General features: G+C 34.0%; 1 protein-coding gene across 1 annotated transcript in view; it reads left to right on the top strand.

Annotated features, from left to right (window-relative positions):
* Window positions 1-19,794, top strand: part of LOC133205808 (equilibrative nucleobase transporter 1-like) — a 58,024-nt gene that overhangs the window by 16,964 nt on the left and 21,266 nt on the right. Inside the window, exon 2 of the mRNA XM_061341691.1 lies at window positions 16,368-16,824. Within this exon, the coding sequence (XP_061197675.1) occupies window positions 16,368-16,824 (457 nt within the window). The remainder of the gene's footprint in view (window positions 1-16,367; window positions 16,825-19,794) is intronic.

Below are 19,794 nucleotides of genomic sequence, written 5' to 3'. Positions count from 1 at the left end.
CTTTGGAAACCGATTTTTTGAGACCTTGACCTCAGTGTTTGACTGGCATTTGAGAAACTTTAACCTTCGCCATGAGCTGTCATACGGGGACATCAGTGTTTCACAAACTTCTTGTTTTTGCATACTTTCAATCTCTCTCTCTTTCTTTTTTGCTGTATGGTAGTGATCTTGTTTATCTTTATCATTTGCATTTGAATCAGTTCAAGTATAATCTAAAAAAGAAAATCCTTAAAATATTTCATCTGTAACCCACAGTCTTAATGATAATGTATTTTAAATGTACATCATCTTCCTTTCATACGTTTTCTGTCAATTTTACAAGGAGTGACAATAGAATTCTTTTCAATAGAAGCTTTATCACTAAATAAATCTATTGATGCATCTCTCACTCTTTGGTCGAGGAAGAAAATACTAAGTATGCAACGCGATAAAGCGAGAATGCAAGACCGAGAAGCGAGCACCTAAGGGTGATTTAGGGCGATAAAGCGAGGATGCTGACCTCCTCGTTCTTTTGCATCGTTACCCTCTCTCCATTTATTTGGATTTTTTTCATCCCATAATGTCGAAGGAGGGAGAGGCCCGTACGGTATACTTGTACCTGAACACCATGTGTCATGGGTTTATTTTTCTGAAACTCATCCCTATACGGAATACGACTGCCAATAAACTACACTTTTGTGTTATGTGTAACTGTATCACTGAAACCTCACCGACACGTAAAACGCATTCAGTGTCACTGTTATTAAAATTATATATATATATATATAGAGAGAGAGAGAGAGAGAGAGAGAGAGAGCTGTGACTAAATTCCAAATAGGGACAAATGATTACCTCACCAAGGGTCAAGTCTCACCAGCAAATACAAATACAATCAATGTATGCACTTGCAGAAAAATTAATTTTTTCCCTGAAAGTGTCTTGCTAATGTTGATTCGTTATAGGAAATTATAACTCTAGAGGCTAAAGCCCAACACAAACAGTAATTATTGGGTTAATTACCCCTGTTTTGTAGTTTCGTACACTGCTAAGATTTTCTTTTCTGACATATGGATTCAAATGTAACACTAATTATCCTTTTCTTTCTTTCTTTTTTTATTTGCTAACGAACCGATTGATTTTCATATGAGAAACAAAATGATTATTTTTATTTTACTTCTTATTTCTTACGATTATCAGAGGGTTGTAATTATAAAAAAACATAGTTTAAGAGATACATATAATTAGTGTTAAACAAAAGGCCTTAGAAAAAGTAAGTATTAAAGATCATTAAGGATTCTTAATATGAAGAAGATTACTAGTATAGATCGTTCTGGAGGAGTTATATCCTCGGAAACACAGGCAAAAACGTGACATTCGTTATAAAATTCTGACGTCAATCCATTCGATAATGACTCATTATATTTTCTAAAGACTCTGCTTTATAAAAAAAAATGTTCAGGATTTTTAAAATCTATTTATTTATAAAAAAAATTTGGTCCCTTTCTTGACCCAATCCTCGTCCAATATAAAGGTATATTTTATGAGTATACCTGTATGTAATTTCACAATTTACGCCTTTAGTTTTTAAGGAGTATTTTTTTTAAAAAAGATTTTTTCATATCTATTTCTTTGTAAATCTTTGATTTTCTTTGCAACTTCAACAAGCTTCGAAGGCCAATTTGAGTCTAAACTCTCTGAGGATGTGTGCATATTGATGTAGAATTTTATTACTTAAGAAGTCTTTAGGGATAGTTCTTAATGAAACAGGTGAAGACAAGGAACAGAGATCGATCTCAAAAAAATCTATAAAAAAGAAGATAATCATAATGATAATAAAACTGTGAACAGGGCATAAACCTGGAAATTCCAGAGGTGGGATCATGTGCTCTTAGTAAAACTTTAGACTCCTTTAGAGTCCATGGCTTGAATAAACTTGAGTTGACACTAAATAAATGAGAATATTTTCATATGTAATTTTACAATCAGTAGCCTTTTTTCCTTTAAATTTCTAGTTAACTGATATGTTAGATTTGTATGACCCCGTCATTTGACCTGTGACTATGGTTCATGGTCATCTTTGATAAGTAAGTTTCCATATAAGTTTCGTCTTTTCTGAATCAGTAGTGCCTGAAAATCTTGTCAACAGACCCAAACTATTTTTTCTATTCATTAATTGTTTCCTTTTTCATTAAAATTATGAAATTCTTTCCTCCTGTGTCTAGGGTTCATGCCCTTCTTGTATTTTTTTTTTGAACATCTTACGAGTAAATCCATGATCCTTGGTTGCAGAAAAGTTGGTCTTATGAAAAACTAGATTTTTCCAAGGAACACATGTGTCGCCTGCTTTGTAGCTTCATTAAAGGTGTAAATAAATCTAAGAGTATAAGCATGATAGACTGATAGTTCATGCATTTGCCTGCAAAGAAAAAAAAAGGCATCCATGGATAGTATAAGACTGCGATAGAATCTGACAATCAAAGAAAATATGGTTCCATAACCCTCGAATGAATAATTGAATTGAAATTATTAGAAATAACTATTTGTCAATTTATTACTACGCGTTTCCAAGAAGCCTCCAAAAGATTTCAGTCTGTCTTTACTGCAATTGTCAGTCTACACGATCCATTATTAAATACCGATCCCGATGTATTTTCATGGTATTTAAATATAAAGTTTGTATGGTAAATGAATATCATACAGTTTCAAAGTACTTTTTCATGAGCTAAACGTGTTTCCAATAATTATTCAAAAGAGATTTCAGTCTGTCTTTACTAGAATTGTCAGTCTACACGATCCATTGTGGAATACCGATCCCGATGTAATTGCATAGTATTTAAATATAAGTTTGTGTGGTAACTGAATATCATACTGTTTCAAAGGACACTATCATGAGCTCATAAACATAATTATATAAATGCTAATTATCTAAACCTTGTCTCTCAAAATTGAACATTCATAAGTTTAATTAAACTGCCCGAGATATTTTTTGCAAAGTAGGTCAAAGGTCAAGTGAATTGTAACGCTGGTATTTTTATGATGTTTTATGACAATCAGTGCACATGCTAAATAGCATAGACTTACATGCTAAATGTCAAAAATATGCTATATATTGGTCCTATTCACTTTTTTGTCAAGTAAGTCAAAGGTCAAGGTCAAGGGTAACGAGGTCGGTTACCATGGCAATTCACAAAGCCATGGTGCCAAGCAATATATATGCAAAATATATGTAAAATATGCAAAATATAAAGTCCATATCTCTTACAGTTTTTTGAGATACAAGGTGTGACAGACGGACAGACAGACAGACAAGTGCTCTGCTCTGCAGGCGACACAAAAATTGTCATTGATTGATTAAAAATCGTCTGCTCTTAATTACTTTCCACAAAGTTTATAATGACAATGACCTATAAACAGTTAAAAAGCAAAAGAAAGGGAAATTTTCAGTAATAAGAGAGCGCAAAAAGTCCAACTTTGAATGTGAATTGTAAAAGATCTACATAGAAACTCAAATCCCCACATACAATCGATAGTTCATTGTATTAACTTTTAATTACCGTACTCTGGTACATGCACTTTTCCACTAAAGGTGGGCACCGAGCGTTTGAAAATTATCGGTTTTATCCTCAAAAAACGGAGGATAAACTATCCCACAATGCATTGCGATTTTTCATATATGGAGATAAATATAGAATTTTATCTATCCTCCGAAAACGAAGGCCGCCTAGACCTGATAAACACTCTACGAAAAAATCGTGAACGTCATGCCCGTGGGTCAGGGTTCGGGTCCCAGAGTGGAGCTAATCGGCTGCATTTCCGAATTATTTTTAAATTTTCAATTCTTCATTTCCGACATTTTATTAGTTTTCATTTCCGAAAATTTTCAAGTTTTCATCTCTGACATTTTTCAAGTAGTACTTTTCGGCAATGAAAGCAAGATTCAAAACTTCACTTATAATATTTTCAAAGAATAATTCATTAATAAGTCATTGAAATCCAAATAATGAGTTTTGCTTAGCTTTCAATGAAGCGAAATTAATAATGATTTTTTTCTTTCCCTGAGACACTTGTAAGTGTTGTGAACTTTCGCTTATCTCCTTTTCAAATGTTCATTTTAAGTTGGAAATCAGATATGTTAGGATGGAAACTATAAGGCATATTTTGAAAATGTGGTTTGTAATAAATTCTTTTTAAATTCCATTTCCATCTACTTGGTTCACATTAAATTGCCGGAAAGGTACCCCGCAAAAATTCTGGAAATGAATAAAATGAAATGTTGGAAATGATAATAAAAATTGTCGGAAATGAAATTTAGGAAACTTCTTTTTAATGCTATGCAAAATTCCGGAAATGATATGCAGCGAGCTAATCTGATTATAATTGCTAACTTCTCAGCGTCTGGCACACCTTTAATATTGCGGTAATAAAGAAGAAGCTTTCTACCAATTTTTTTATTTATTTCACAGGATCCAGTGATCCAGTCCCAGGTTAGCTGCAGAACTGTAGCTCTCTGCTTGAGAAAATTCGGACAGACAAAGCAGAGAGCTACAGATCCAAGCGTTGTAAAAACCTTCGATTTACGCCGCCGCTTTTTTGTCGCTCGCTTCGGCTATTATTTCTTGTATTTAATGCTTTCCCCTGCTTTAAAAGTGGTATCCAATAATTTTCCATATGTTTACTCCTATTTTTGATACTTTATATACCTTTCAACGGTCTCATATAGCCCTTTATGGTTTTGAAATGTCGATCGGTTTAAAAAATTCCCATTCCGACGTCCATGTTATTCTGGGTTGTGCGAAAAGAAGTAATTCAAAGAACATATACTTGTCAAGAAAATGTAAATAAAAATTTCAGGAGGTTTAAATATCATGTATATTGTCTATAAAGATTAGAATACAACATGTATGTAAAAAAGAAATGAGATAAATAAAACTCGGGCGTGTTGTTTCAGGATGACACCAACGTCGACGTCGGAATGCATTTTTTAAACTGATATTACGGCCGTCAGGAACTGTTGAAAGGTAAATAAAGTGTCAGGAATAGGAGTAAAATATATGGATAATTATTGGATACCACTTTTAAAGCAGGGGAAAGCATTAAATACAAGAAATAATAGCCGAAGCGAGCGACAAAAAAGCGGCGGCGTAAATCGAAGGTTTTTACAACGCTTGGATCTGTAGCTCTCTGCTTTGTCTGTCCGAATTTTCTCAAGCAGAGAGCTACAGTTCTGCAGCTAGGTTAGACTAAGATCATATGATAAATATATGATTCTAAGGTGTCCTGTAAGTTATTCATATTGGAAATGCATGATATCTTTGAAAATACTCTTTATTCTCTCAATTACTACTAGCCAATTTGATTATAAGAAGGAATAATTTCTATTCAGAATTTGTAACCAATGGACAACCTCCCAACCCCCTGTGATGCAGGCTGGCTTACCTTTCATGTGAATGTTATTTAATAGAGAAAGATAAGAGATTCCTCCTGGCAAGAAAAAAATACATGTGTATTAATATTTATGTTTTGGTCATAAATATACATATAACATGTATAGCCAATTTTTTTCATGTCCCATATCAAAATTCCAATATCTTAAAGCATAACTTTGTAGGAAGGCTTTCCCGCTTTTGCTACTGACTAAAATGCTAGAAATACAATGACCAAACTTTAGAGACGAACTCGGGGAAAGGCGAAGGTAACACCAATATACAAGAACGACAACAAGCATCAATTATTATAAACACTGATACTACAGTGAGAAGTAAAAAGTTACGTCCTCTACAACTACTTCATGCATATACCCGTATGTGAATTATTTATCCACAACGTTTTGGACAAACACTGTATATAGCCTGAAAGAAAGTAATTCTAACTGTTGATTAATCCTACCATTAATGCATATTCGTCTTGTTTGCATAATATTGTTTATCAAAGGATTTATGCAATGAATTCAAAAATGATTCTATTTGAACCTTATCTTAATTTCATATATTGCTTTGTTCACTAGAGTGTACATACCAGGGTGTTTGATTACAGATCTCGTCCATAACTTGTTTTTTCGCTTTGGTAAAACTTTAAGAGCATGATTAGATCAGTATCGTCATAAATTGGCACCTTAGAGCCTTTACATTAATCATATAATCATAAAAAAGTTTCTTGAAATCAAAGGCACTTCGTGTGTTTGAAAGGAATAAACATGCATTAACACATTTTCTGTCTGGTATTTCAAGATAAATGAATTAATATCGCATAAAATAGAGAACAAACTTCAATACTTCAGATGATAAAATATCTGTGCGCATATTCACTTCCTGTCTGTCGGCGATGGATCTATTTCAATCATAAGATCCTACAGTATTCAAATATCTCAATCAAAAGATTTAGCGATGATATTAAAATGTAACGACAGAAAAGTGCACACAATCACTATTCTAACGTCTGGGGGCTTTAGATCCATGTAATGATACCCAGTATAATATAACGGGTTGGATTCGTTAATGTTTTAATTGTGTATCGCTCCTGGAAATTTTGCAAAACTATTTCCTTCCTGCAGAACCGTCAAAGTAAGTACGCCGTGTTTGTGTTTTCTTTCTCCATGTAAACTTTGTAACATGAACTTTGCTTTAAAAAAACCCCAATGTGATGGAAAGTACCTTTGAAGAATCACATATTCTTGCAAATAACGTTGTATAATGCACACGTGTGTTCCTTTTTTATTTTTTAAATTGAAGATAAACAGATAAAAGTCTCCTATGAATGATCAGCCTTTTCATTACAGGAAGAAAAAAAAAACACACACAATGATATCAGATCGGAAGTTAGAGAGAAAAAAATGTAACATTTTGTTAGATGAAAAGAAATGAAAACCTTATTTTTAAATTAAAATAATCCACAAAAGTACTGTTATTCAATTTTTTATGCTATCATATTGTACTCCTCGAAAGTTCAATGAATCCCCAAAACACATACTTATTTTCAAGTTTGAAAGGTTCTTTTACGCTTTGAAACCACTAATCAAAAAAGATAAAACATGTATGTCATCTTAATTGATTTTTGTCAAGTGCACTTTTTGTAAAATTTTGTCACAAAATAGCAATTCGATTCTTTAATCGCCCATATCTGCTTCAAAGAAAATAATCTAATTTTCGTATCTTGTGATTGGTCATCAACAATTACTAAATTAAAACTCGACATTCGGATATATCGACGACGTTTTGTCAATTAACAATAGTATACTTACATTCATATGTCGACTCGATCTGTCACATTGAACTCGAAATAAAAGACACCACAGAGTCTGCACATCTGTTTCACATTTGGATGTTTTACTGACTATAGACGATAAGGGCCAACTAACAGCTAAATTGTATGACAAATGAAGTGACTTCAGCCTATTTCAACCTTTTATCAGAATTAATGACTCTATACAATACACACTAAAGAGTTCTAATTCTATGGTTTTTATCTACCCTTAGATCCAAATAAAAAAAAATGATATTTACAATGTATTACTCAATTTGTAATGAATTCAAACATTCCTAACATTTGATTAGACAAAAATAAAATACACTACATTTTGATGTATTTCTCTGATATAGGTACACAACGTTACTTTATTGTCTTTAAACATTTTTCATAGGGGTAAATGGCTGGTACCCAATGTTGAAAATAAAATAAGTTTATTATTTACACGTTTATACATTGCAGAATACACTTTTCCAAGTATCCAATAAACGTTTTAATAAGTGTATAGAGAGTTCCTTAAAAAAATAAAATCATGGTTCCAAGGTCCATTGTTCAGGCTCTAGGGTGGGGCTGGTAGGTCATGTATTGAAAATGCTTGACCTCTTGGAAAATCCACTCTAGACATGGACAGTAACAGACAATCTATTTCCATAATTATAATAAACACATAGCATTTCTACCAGAAGTGTAAAATTCATGGTGCCCAGGATCCAGGTCCTAGGGTGTAACTAGACTGATATATTAAAAATACATCAGGTCTTTGAAACCTTAATTATTACTCATGGACATCTAACAGAAAAAAAAGTTTCCATGATTATACTTGCTCCTACAATGTGCTATGCCCCGCCATGAATATGGCCGGGGCATATAGTGTTTGTCATGTCCGTCTTTCGTCGTTCGTCTGTCCTTCCGTCAGACTTTGCGTTTAGCTCTGTTCAAAGCTCAGTTTCAAAGAAACTATCCAAGATATTTTTATCAAATTTCATATACTGATAGATATTGATGAGAGCTATGCAACTGCATCAACATTTTTTGACCTTGACCTTTCATTTGACCTTGACCTCACTTTTCTTAAATTAGTGTTTAGCTCAGTTTTAATGAAATCAATTAAGATATTTTTATCAAACTTCATATGCTGATACATACTGATGAGAGCATTTCAACTGCATATTTTCTGACCTTTACCATTCCTTTGACCTTGACCTAACTTTTCTTAAATTAGTGTCAAACTTCATAAGCTGATACATACTGATGTAAGCTATTCAACTGCATCAATATATTTTGACCTTGACCTTTCCTTTGATCTTGACCTCACTTTTCTCAATTTGTGTTTAACTCAGTTTTAAAGAAAACATTCATAATATTTTTATCAAACTTCATATGCTAATACATACTGATGTAACCTTTTCAACTGCATCAACATTTTTTTACCTTGACCTTTCCTTTGACCTTAACTTCATTTATTTTAAATTAGTGTTTAGCTAAGTTTTAAATAAACTATTTAAAATATTTTTATCAAACTTAAATATGCTGGTACGTATTTCTGAGAAATACTCAACTGCATCAAAACATTTGACCTCACTTTTCTTAGATTTGCATTTTGCTTAATTTTAAAGAAACCATTTAAAATATTTTTATGTAAGTTTATGCACTTATACATAATTTGGCGAGAATTTATTCATCTATATCCAATTTTTTAGATTTAAATTTCAATTTTAAAGAAACTATTCAAGATATTCTCATCAAATTTCATACACTAATACAAATTTTCATATTGCATTACTAATAAACCTCGGCGGGGCATTCATGTCCTATGGACATATTTCTATAGTTTATTTCATGTCTCATGTATCAATGGTTCAGGCCCTAGGGTAGGACTAAGTTGGGGATATTGTCGTTTTGTTAATGTTGATTTTACCGGATGGCAGTAAATACAAAATTTACAAATGACAGTATGTTGCAATTGAGGACATCTATTGGCATCATTACAATAAGTACTCAAATCTTTAACAAAATTGTGAAATGGGTGTCCTTCGGTTCCAAGGAACAACTAAGATGGTACTATTTTGGAAACACATTATATTTTTGAAAAAATCCTCTTCTTCAAGGTCCCAAGGTGATGCTTAGTTGGTCATACATATTATACGGTGTACCTTAGAAATCTGATTAAACCTGAACGTGTTGCAAGCATACGATATATATGCATTGTGAAGTAAGCTTTTGGTTGGGCTTAGTTGATCATATATGTGCGAGTATATTTAAAATGTATTTTTAAAAATCTTCTTTATTCCTAAACTTTTGGCAGTCAATCTACATGAACATGATTTTTGATAGTAGAGTCCTCAAGTAATTTTTTTTTATCAAATGAGTCTAGACTTCCAGTTCCAGATTGGGCCAAATTGCTCATAGCCTGAGAAACTCATAAAACACAGGTGACAATCAAGGTCCATGGGCCTCTTGTATACGTGTGTTTGCTTCGATTTCTACACTTCAATAATTATCACAAATACCGGAATATGAAGAATTTATCATTATTCTTTTTTATTCTATACATTTTTAACTGTTAATAGGTTACTCGGTCAGACAATTAAACGACTAATGAGTGACTATTTCCATCACTACATACAAAGATATTCTAAGCTTTTTGTGTTTCAATACCATATAAAGAAAATAAAATACCAGACAGACATGATATGTTACTAATTGTTCTTTAGAAACCGATATCCATGTAGGCAAAATTAAAAATAATTGTGAAAAATTTGCTCCTCTTAAATGTTAACGCCTTGAAAAGTTGATGGAACAAATTTTATTATGATCAATATCATTCTCTGAGTAGTGAATCGACTGATGTTTCAGTAGGAACCACGGAGAGGGGTGGGGATGGGGGTATTTATACACCAATCCTTCTGTTGTTTCTGTCGCAATACCTATTGTGACCTCACCTACCCCTGGGGTCATGATTTGAACAATTTAAAAACTACACTACCTCAGAAAGCTTCTGCATAAGTTTCAGCTTTTCTGGTCCAGTTGTTTCTGGAGAAAAATTTTTTAAATATTTTTCTTATAAATTTTAATGTAAAACTTGAATTCCCTGTTGTGGCCTCACCCTACCTTCGGGGGTCATTAATTGAGCAATTTAGAATCTACACTACCAAAAATGCCTCCACATAAGTTTCAGTTTTTCTGGCCAAGCCATTCTTGAAAAGAAGATTTTTAAAAGATTTTTCCTATATATTTCAATGTAAAACTTGAATTCCTTATCGTGGTCCTACCCCCCCCCCCCGGGGGGTCATGATTTGAACAATTTAGAATTTACACTACCCCAGGATGCTTCCAAATAAGTTTCAGCTTTTCTGGCTCAGCGGTTCTTAAGGAGAAGATTTTTAAAGATTTTTTCTATATATTTCAATGTAAAACTTCGATTCGCTACTGTTACCCAAGCCTACTGCCGGGGTCATGATTTGAACATTTAAGAATCTTCACTACCCCAGGATGCTGCCACATAAATTTCAATTTTTCTGGCCCAGTGGTTCTTGAGAAGGAGATTTTTAAAGATTTTTCCTTTATATTTCAATGTAGAACTTTGATTTCCTATTGTTGCCCCACCCTACCCCGAGGGTCATGATTTGAACAATTTGAACAAATTAGAATTTACTCTACCCTAGGATGCTTTCACATAAATTTCAGCTTTTCTGGCCCAGCGGTTCTTGGGAAGAAGATTTTTAAACGTCCTTCGGATGAGACCGTATAAACCGAGGTCCCGTGTCGCAGTAGGTGCTGGCATGAACAAGATCCTACACTGCTCAATGGCCCTGAGTGCCGAGTATAGGTCAAAATTTGCAGCTCTCCACCGGCAACTGGTGGCGTCTCCATATATGAGTGAAAAATTCTCGAGAGGGACGTTAAACAATAAACAAACAATATATATTTCAATGTAAAATTTGATTTCCTATTGTTGCCCCATCCTACCCAGGGGGTCATGATTTGAACAATTTAGAATCTACACTACCACAGGATGCTTCCACATAACTTTCAGCTTTTTGGTCCAGTGGTTCTTGAGAAGATTTTTTTAATGAACCCACCTATTTTTGTCTTGATTACCTCCCTTTATAAGGGGCTTGGCCCTTTATTTTAATAATTTAAACTCCCTTTTACACAAGGATGCTTTCTACCAACTTTGGCAAAAATTGGCCCAGCGGTGGTTCTTGAGAAGAAGTTGAAAATGTGAAAAGTTTACAGACGGACGGACGACGGACAACAAGTGATCAGAAAAGCTCACTTGAGCTTTCAGCTCAGGTGAGCTAATAAAGCAAAAAACTACTTAACAAACAAAAACGCACCATCACATAATGTTATCATGATTTCAAACTGAATTGTCGCTCTTCTCTTACAAGTTTAGCGAGGTATACCACAAGTTGCTAGAATGAACAAAAAGGGAGCGGAGGGGGAGGGAAGGCTGTTATCGTGCAAAGTTCGGGCACCAGGGCGGTGCTAAATCTTTTCTCATCCAAAAGGCAAACTGAATTCTTGATTACAAAAAAGCAACAATCAGTCCACTGCCAAACATCCATAACCCCTTGGTACATAGTTTGGGTCCAGGATAGAGTTGTCTATGAATTATTACAAGTTAATTGCTATTTTGACACCTAGCAGGCAAAATCATTTTCAGTATTATAAATGAGTATTATATATATTGTGTGTCTCATACAGAAGTTGTGATATCTATATCTCTGTCAGGTATAAGAATGGGTCTATCTATTCTCTTTAGAGAAGTGGACAGGCTTTCGCCTACATCCACTTCTCTTCGCAAGCCTTCATGTTTTGAGTCTGGAAAATGTGTAAATTTCGAACCGATGACGGCCTACACTTCAACTGACATTTCGTCTAAAATATGTTCGAATGTACGGTAACTGACGTGTTATATTAACAATTTCAACAGAAATACACACAACTGTCACAAGAAAACCAACCTTTACATATTGTTAATCCATTTTCACAAGTTCTCCATCCCGGATTTAAACTAATGTTTATCTACCACAACTTATTAGAAAAAATTGAAAATTGTAAGTCGGATAATTTGGAAAAATTGGCGAAGTCGTATTTTGATGTTCAAACAAAGTTTTTGACAATTCAATTTTGATTTATAATGTTATTCAAAATTAATTTTGTTACTTTTACTTATTTTTACTATTTTAATAAAATTAAAATGTGAATTTGAGCTGATAAAAATACTTCATTACTTCCTCTCTGTCAATACTAAAAATCTTTTCTTTTATTCTTAAACGATATTAAGTCTACCTTTCCCGAGAAATGAAAAAAAGATTTAAAAAAAAGATGAAAAGAATTTGAACGAAACTTGAGGAATTACTGTCTCGTTAGATTGAACAGAGTAGACGATTTCTCTTGTTTCATTATTATTTGGTAAAAATAGTTTCCAGTTTTATCCGAATTAGAGATTTTTTAATCCTTCAAGAGTTACTTGCACATAATTTAAATCCGGGATGGAGAACTTGTGAAAATGGATTAACAATACGTAAAGGTCACCTCTAAAAGATTTTTATATCATTGTTTTACATTATACTTATAAAACACATACATGTACTGGTGACCCCTGCAAATAAAACAGGGGCCTATTAGTTGTCCTGTATGAGTCACCACGTTTATCTGTTCATACCTTGACTGCAAACATTTACTGGGTAATTACTAAGGAATTGAGAAACATTAGATGTTCGCACGAAATAGACGAATGACTCAGGAATTCAAATAAATAAATTTTATGAATTTCTTAGTAAGGCTATAAAATAGTAGCAAAGAAATATTGAAACGTTGTTAATTAAATGAAAGGTATAATTCAATGCACAAAGCAATATTATGCCAAGACACAAAATAGATTACTACTTGCGTAAAACTAGTAATATCAGTATCAATGATACCAACAGAGGATAACTAACTAAAGATAAAGTCAAACTGTCATATTATTCAGCTTAAATCAGTCCAAGTGGGGGGATCACATGACACTGACAGGCCCGTAGCAACGGTTTCAAAAGTGGGGGGGGGGGGGGCATAAAAACCTTACAACAAGAAAAAGTGAAGGGGGGAGTAGCATTTAAATGAAAAATTACTATGGCAGAGTACTAAACTCAGAAAAATGTGCCCCCCCCCCCCCCCGCGTTCTACGGGCCTGATTGATGCTTTTCAGCAGAACAATTTGAGGAGCTTATATATGATATAAAGATTTATCATACACATGTATATTTTGGGAGTTTGTAGAAATATTCTCGATACCCAGATGAACGGAATATGAGCATATTGTTTTAGGTAAACTTTAGAGGTATGGCTGTAGCTGGACCCTCTATAAAAGTGGCACTGGAAATGAAAAAATAGAAAGACATCAAACAGTGTCGACAAAAAGAACATGTTTTAGCATCATATCAACACTATTACCTTGTAAAAAGTGGTACGTCATGTCACTGGTCAAAGACAGAATTTTAAAAAAGTTATTTGCGATAAATTCGTCATCGTTTCTAATATATCTGTAGTTTTCAACCCTAATGAAGACTTTCTTACCTGGGGCCCGTTTTACAAAAGAACTTATGACTAAGATCAACATATAATTCCACCTCTTACTATCTATGGAACATTTATATGAAAATGATTTTAATAGTTTTAAAAAGAATTTAGAAAGATACCTTTATGCCATCAATTTTAAATAGAATAATTAATGTGGAAAAATTTTACAATCAACTAAAGTATTTGGTCTTAGTCGTAAGTTCTTTTGTAAAACGGGTCCCTGGTTTTCTTAAGTAGATTAAAAAAAAACATTTTGAAACAAAATCAGTTACAGAAGCATTTTGCTTTTATCAGGACTAAAAAGACTGGGGAAAAAATTAATGAGTTACTAGTACTGGATATAGTAATAGAAAAGTTAAAAAAAAAAACATTAAGCCATGACACAATAAAAGATTACTATCAAAAGTTACCTAATAACAGCAACAACAAAGACAGCAGTTTTCTTAAACATTTTTAAATGATAGTACTCATTTCTTGTTTTTCAAAATTGAAGAAAAAGTACATGGATACTTTATTCTAAACGAAGCCCCTTCCCCATTACCATTTTTTTTTTTTAAAAAAAAAGCTAATTCAGAGATTTTGTGTAACTCGCTTAAGGAGATGGTGGAAGAACTGGAAAAAAAAATCTGCAGATGGAAAGAGAAATAAAAGACCAGCCTTAAACTTTCAGCTTTTGGACTTGAAGTCAATAGGGGTCCTTTTTACATTAAAGAAATTCATGACATTAACTTTAAGTTTCATTACAAAAGCTTACAGAGACCTAAAGTTATTTGAAAACTATGTATGCAATATATATATACGTAAGTCTTTTTCCTTTTAACCTTAAAATTAATAGGAGTCGTTTTATTTCATATTTAAGGTATACAATTTCATTGCAAAACTCAACGAGAACTTGAGTTATAACCTGGAAACCATTTTATGCTAGATATGTATTTTTCACCTTGATCTTTTTATCTAAAAATTTAAAGGGGTCTGCTTGGAGCCTTTGGAAGTTACAAAAGGAGATGGGCGAACATAGCGTGCAGAAAGCCTATAGCTTCAGATATATAAAAATCATGTTCAGTTTGTGAATTTAGTATTTAGAGTAAAGTTCTCATTATTGAAATTTATGAAATTATGATAAACAAAACTTTTCTGAAGAATTTTCTCGACAAAATTTATTCTTTTATTAAAAAAATTAATGTGGTATTTGTGGGGTTCGAACCCTAGCAATGAAAATCCCGAGTATCATTTTCTTTCGAGACTAGCACGTTAACCACTAGACTACACAAGTCCTGATGAAGAGTGGTATTTAAGTTATGTTTGTGATATGACCCTTGACTTAATGGACCTCAAGTATTTCTCGAAAAGATACGAATGTTATGTCATAAAAGTATATTTTTAAGGTATAGTGGGTCATTGCTCCATATTTTTTGTAACCAAAAAAAGTATATTTTCATGCAAACTTTGAGGATTAACTTTCAAAAAGGTGGAGCGAAGACCCACTCATATCGAAAAATAGTGTTATAGTATGAGAAAATGACTTTTTGCCCGCTTTGGTGTGTGTCTAATATTTCACCGGCAAATAATTTCAATTTTTGAGGGATTTTTGCAAATTGTAGAGATTTTACATAAAGTATATTTTAATGTCAGACGAAATATCAAGGAAAATTTTGATATATATTGAAATTTAATTTTTCATCTTCATGTTTGTCACACTATAGGCTTATCGCTCGTCATGTTCACCCATCTCATTTCATAGAAAAAACTCAAGGAAAAGTAATCATCCATGAGCCACTTTCCCTTTGACCTTTTGACCTAAAAAAAAAAGTAGGGGTCTTTTTTAAGTCACTAGGAGTTATGATATATAATTTCATTGAAAAAGCTGAAAGAGAACTAAGGTCATCATCTTGAAACTGTTATTTGCAATATATGAATCTCTAACTTTGACTTTTGGACCTACCGGTATAAATTAAAAGGGGTCTTTAGGCCATGAGGAGTTGTGATATAAAATTTCATCGCAAAAGCTCACAGGCTTTTTTAAAATATCGCCCAGAAACGAAAATGTTACACACATACAGAATATATGAAATTATGACCTTGACCTTTTGACCTCAAAATCAATAGGAGTCTTTTTTAGCCCATAGGGAGTTGTGATATAAAATTTCATCGCAAAAGCTCAAAGGCTTCTTCAGATATCGTCTGGAATAGAATATCCCATGGTTTGTGGTTAGATATATTTTTTCATCCAACTCGTCGTGTGTATTTTATCCTCTCGCCAAGGCTCGGGATAAAAAAAATCGTTGGATATCCAACCACAAACCATGGGAGATCCTATATATGATTTTTTTTTATTGAAGTCCATGAATCAAATAATTTATTCCCCTTTCTAATAAAAAATTAATAAACGTTAGCATGGTTTGTCCGTTTTCCATCAGTTGTGTTAATTTGAATGTTGACGAGATTTATCTTCTACTAGTATTTCATAACATATCTCCTATTTTGCAATATATAAATCGTTTGCCTTGATAACTTTGAAACCGGAAAATCAATAGTAACAATCATATAAACATTGTTCTGTGGTTCCCAACTTTCAGAACACAGTCGTGAGATGACGATGGGTTCCTGCTGTTGCAACAAGCGACATGTGACTTTTGTATGGGCCCTGCTGGAGTGCCTTTTCTTCACGGGGGTGATATTTGGATGGGTGTGGCTGACTGTTACTCTTAGACGAGACGCATTCTTTTTGGACCTTTGCAATGTCACCTTTTCAGAGGATGAGATTTCCAAAGGTCAAAGCCTAAGTGAACCCATTCAAGATAGCTCAAGAAATGGACGGTGGTCCAAATGTAGGACCACTTCTACAACTACTCTGGCACCACAGGAATTTGAGAATCGTCTGCCGTTTAATGGTACCCAGTATTTTTGTGACGAACAGGAAGAACGTCTTAACCTTTTATATGACATTATCATTATCATCAGGAACTTTCTTATTTTGCCGGTTGGCATATTTATGGACAAATACGGAACAACCCGGAGTCGACTTCTAACTGTGTAAGTACAAGTTTATTTAATTAAGAGGGTTTTGCATAAAGGCGGTAATTTCAACTACTGAAAATTCTTACTATCTACTATGCTTAGCTTAAGTTATCTTTTTACTTCTTTTTCATATATACTTTTTCATAATATACCGAAACAAACCCATTAAACAGTTTGAATACCCATTTCCATGGCATAAGTGTTAGAGTACACGAACATTCTTTTTTAGATATGTGTTGGCAGCCTACTTTTGCCCTTCATTTTTTTCTCTCGATCTTCTAAAATCGATAACTAGATTCAATGATGATATCTTGGAAAAAAATAATTACCAATTTGTTTTTAAAAATTATTATTTTATCCAAAAAGTGAGGTTTTAAAGGCTTCTGAGTATGAATTGCACAGTAAATCACATAAATATGAAATAGGACTAGAAATTAAAAGAAATGACCGCTGACTGATTAATAAAACACTGAAATAATGTAATAAATTTTCATTAAATATGGGAAATAGAAATTGTGCGGTACAAGAAACAAACTCCCTTTGACCAAAACCTTTCCTGTAAAGAGCGCAGTAAAAGTCATAACCTACTAAAGTGCGCGGAAACCCCAGTGTCATAACCATTACACTTGGCGGAAAGAACTTAGTGTCATAACCCACTACAGTACGCGAAAAGCCCAGTGACATATCTACTACAGTACGTGGAGATCCCAGTGTCATAACAACTACAGTACGTGAAGAGCCCGGTGTCATAACCACTACAGTACGTGAAGAGCCCAGTGGCATAACCACTACAGTACGTGGAGAGCCCAGTGTCATATCCACTACAATACGTGGAGAGCCCAGTGTCATAACAACTACAGTACGTGAACAGCCCAGTGGCATAACCACTACAGCACGTGAACAGCCCAGTGTCATAACCACTACAGTACGTGGAGAGCCCAGTGTCATAACAACTACAGTACGTGAACAGCCCAGTACGTGGAGAGCCCAGTGGCATAACCACCACAGTACACGGAGAGCCCAGTGTAATAACAACTACAGTACGTGAAGAGCCCAGTGGCATAACCACTACAGTACACGGAGAGCCCAGTGTAATAACAACTACAGTACGTGGAGAACCCTACAGTGTGTTATAAGCACTAAAGACCGTGTAGATCCCAGTGTCATAACCGTAACAATATGTAGAGATTCCAGTGTCAAAACAAATACAGTTCGCAGAGCCCAGTGTCATAACCACTACAGTACACGGACAGCCCAGTGTCAAAACCGCTTTATGTGGAGAGCCCAGTGACATAACAACTAGAGTACGTGGAGAGCCCAGTGTCATAACAACTACAGTACGTGGAGAGCCCAGTGTCATAACAACTACAGTACGTGGAGAGCCCATTGGCATAACCACTACAGTACACGGAGAGCCCAGTGTCATAACCACTACAGTACACGGAGAGCCCAGTGTCAAAACCGCTTTATGTGGAGAGTCCAGTGGCATAACAACTACAGTACGTGGAGAAGTGTCATAACAACTAGAGTACGTGGAGAGCCCAGTGACATAACAACTACAGTACGTGGAGAGCCCAGTATCAAGACAACTACAGTACGCGGCTAGCCCCGTGGAACGATATCACAAAGCCTTGACAATGAGGATTTGCAAGTGTTCATGCGAACAACCTTAACAAAAAAAATACTAAGTTAACTATAGTTTACTATTGTTAACTATAGTGATAACTTTGACACTATGAAAACTTTGATTTACTATAGTGATAACTTTGACACTTTGATTTACTGAAGTGATAACTATGAAAACGTTGATTAACTATAGTGATCACTATGAAAACTTTGATTTACTTTTGTGAAAACTTTGATTTACTATCGTGAAAACTTTGATTTACTATAGTGATAACTATGACACTATAGTGATCACTTTGAAAACTTTGATTTACTATAGTGATAACTATGACACTATAGTGATCACTTTGAAAACTTTGTTTTACTATAGTGATAACTTTGACACTTTGATTTTCTATAAGTTAACTATAGTATTTTTTTAGGGAAGAAAGGGAAAGACATATCGGTTATTGTTATATTATGTTTCAGCTCAACAATTAATTTATTCATATTATACTGACGTGTACAGTATGCTCCCATACTAAATATGATACTCCGCCATTAATATAAAGATTCTTCAATGCATCACATGATCTCATCACTTGATCTTTTCCTCTACGATCTGCAAGTACTCCTTGAACGACTCACAGAAGCCGATTCAAAATCCACTTGGTTTCATCTATTCATTTTCATAACAGGCACCCCCCCCCCCCCCCTAAAATTTGGGATCGCAGGCTGAATACTGAGAGAGATTTTATTTTAAGCTAGTCTGTTCTATAATTAAGTATGTTTTTGAAAATTAGTTGTTTGTTTTGCATTAATGTCATTTTAACCATTCTGTCGCCTATAGTGGTGTTTAAGTAACTATTTGTACATTAATATTTCTACCCTTATTTACCACCTATTTCAATATTAGTACACTCAGTAACGAACAGACAGTAACACACATGTATATTATTCAGACAACCAACAATACTCGTTTACAACTAGATACTTGCAGTCATTTCAGATGGACAAAGCAGTTGATTGACATATCAATTTTACAGTGACAAAAGATAATAAAAGAAATGTGATAATGCTCGTGCATAACGAGCGTTTTAAGTGGACATCCGCGGATATTAGTATCTTAAAGAATTACTACGTCTATCCTCTGTATCCCTATAAAATGGCAATTTTTTCAGATAAGTCATTTTCGGCATCATTCATTTCCTGTCATCGTGCATGTAATGAGAAAGACGTCTGAAATAAACCCACTTCCTATTCATTAAGGCGTAGGACGTCTGTTAATGGCATTCCGTCACCATTACTATGGCTTAGACTACAAGTATATCATTCTTCAGTACTTTTCGAAGCGAAGCAAACAAGTGGCTTAATTGACAT

The sequence above is a fragment of the Saccostrea echinata genome, unplaced genomic scaffold (assembly GCF_033153115.1).
Source record: "Saccostrea echinata isolate AGI-Se365-2 ecotype Australia unplaced genomic scaffold, CSIRO_AGI_Sech_v1 ptg000054l, whole genome shotgun sequence".
Taxonomy (NCBI): domain Eukaryota; kingdom Metazoa; phylum Mollusca; class Bivalvia; order Ostreida; family Ostreidae; genus Saccostrea; species Saccostrea echinata.
This window is presented reverse-complemented; position numbering and strand designations above follow the sequence as displayed.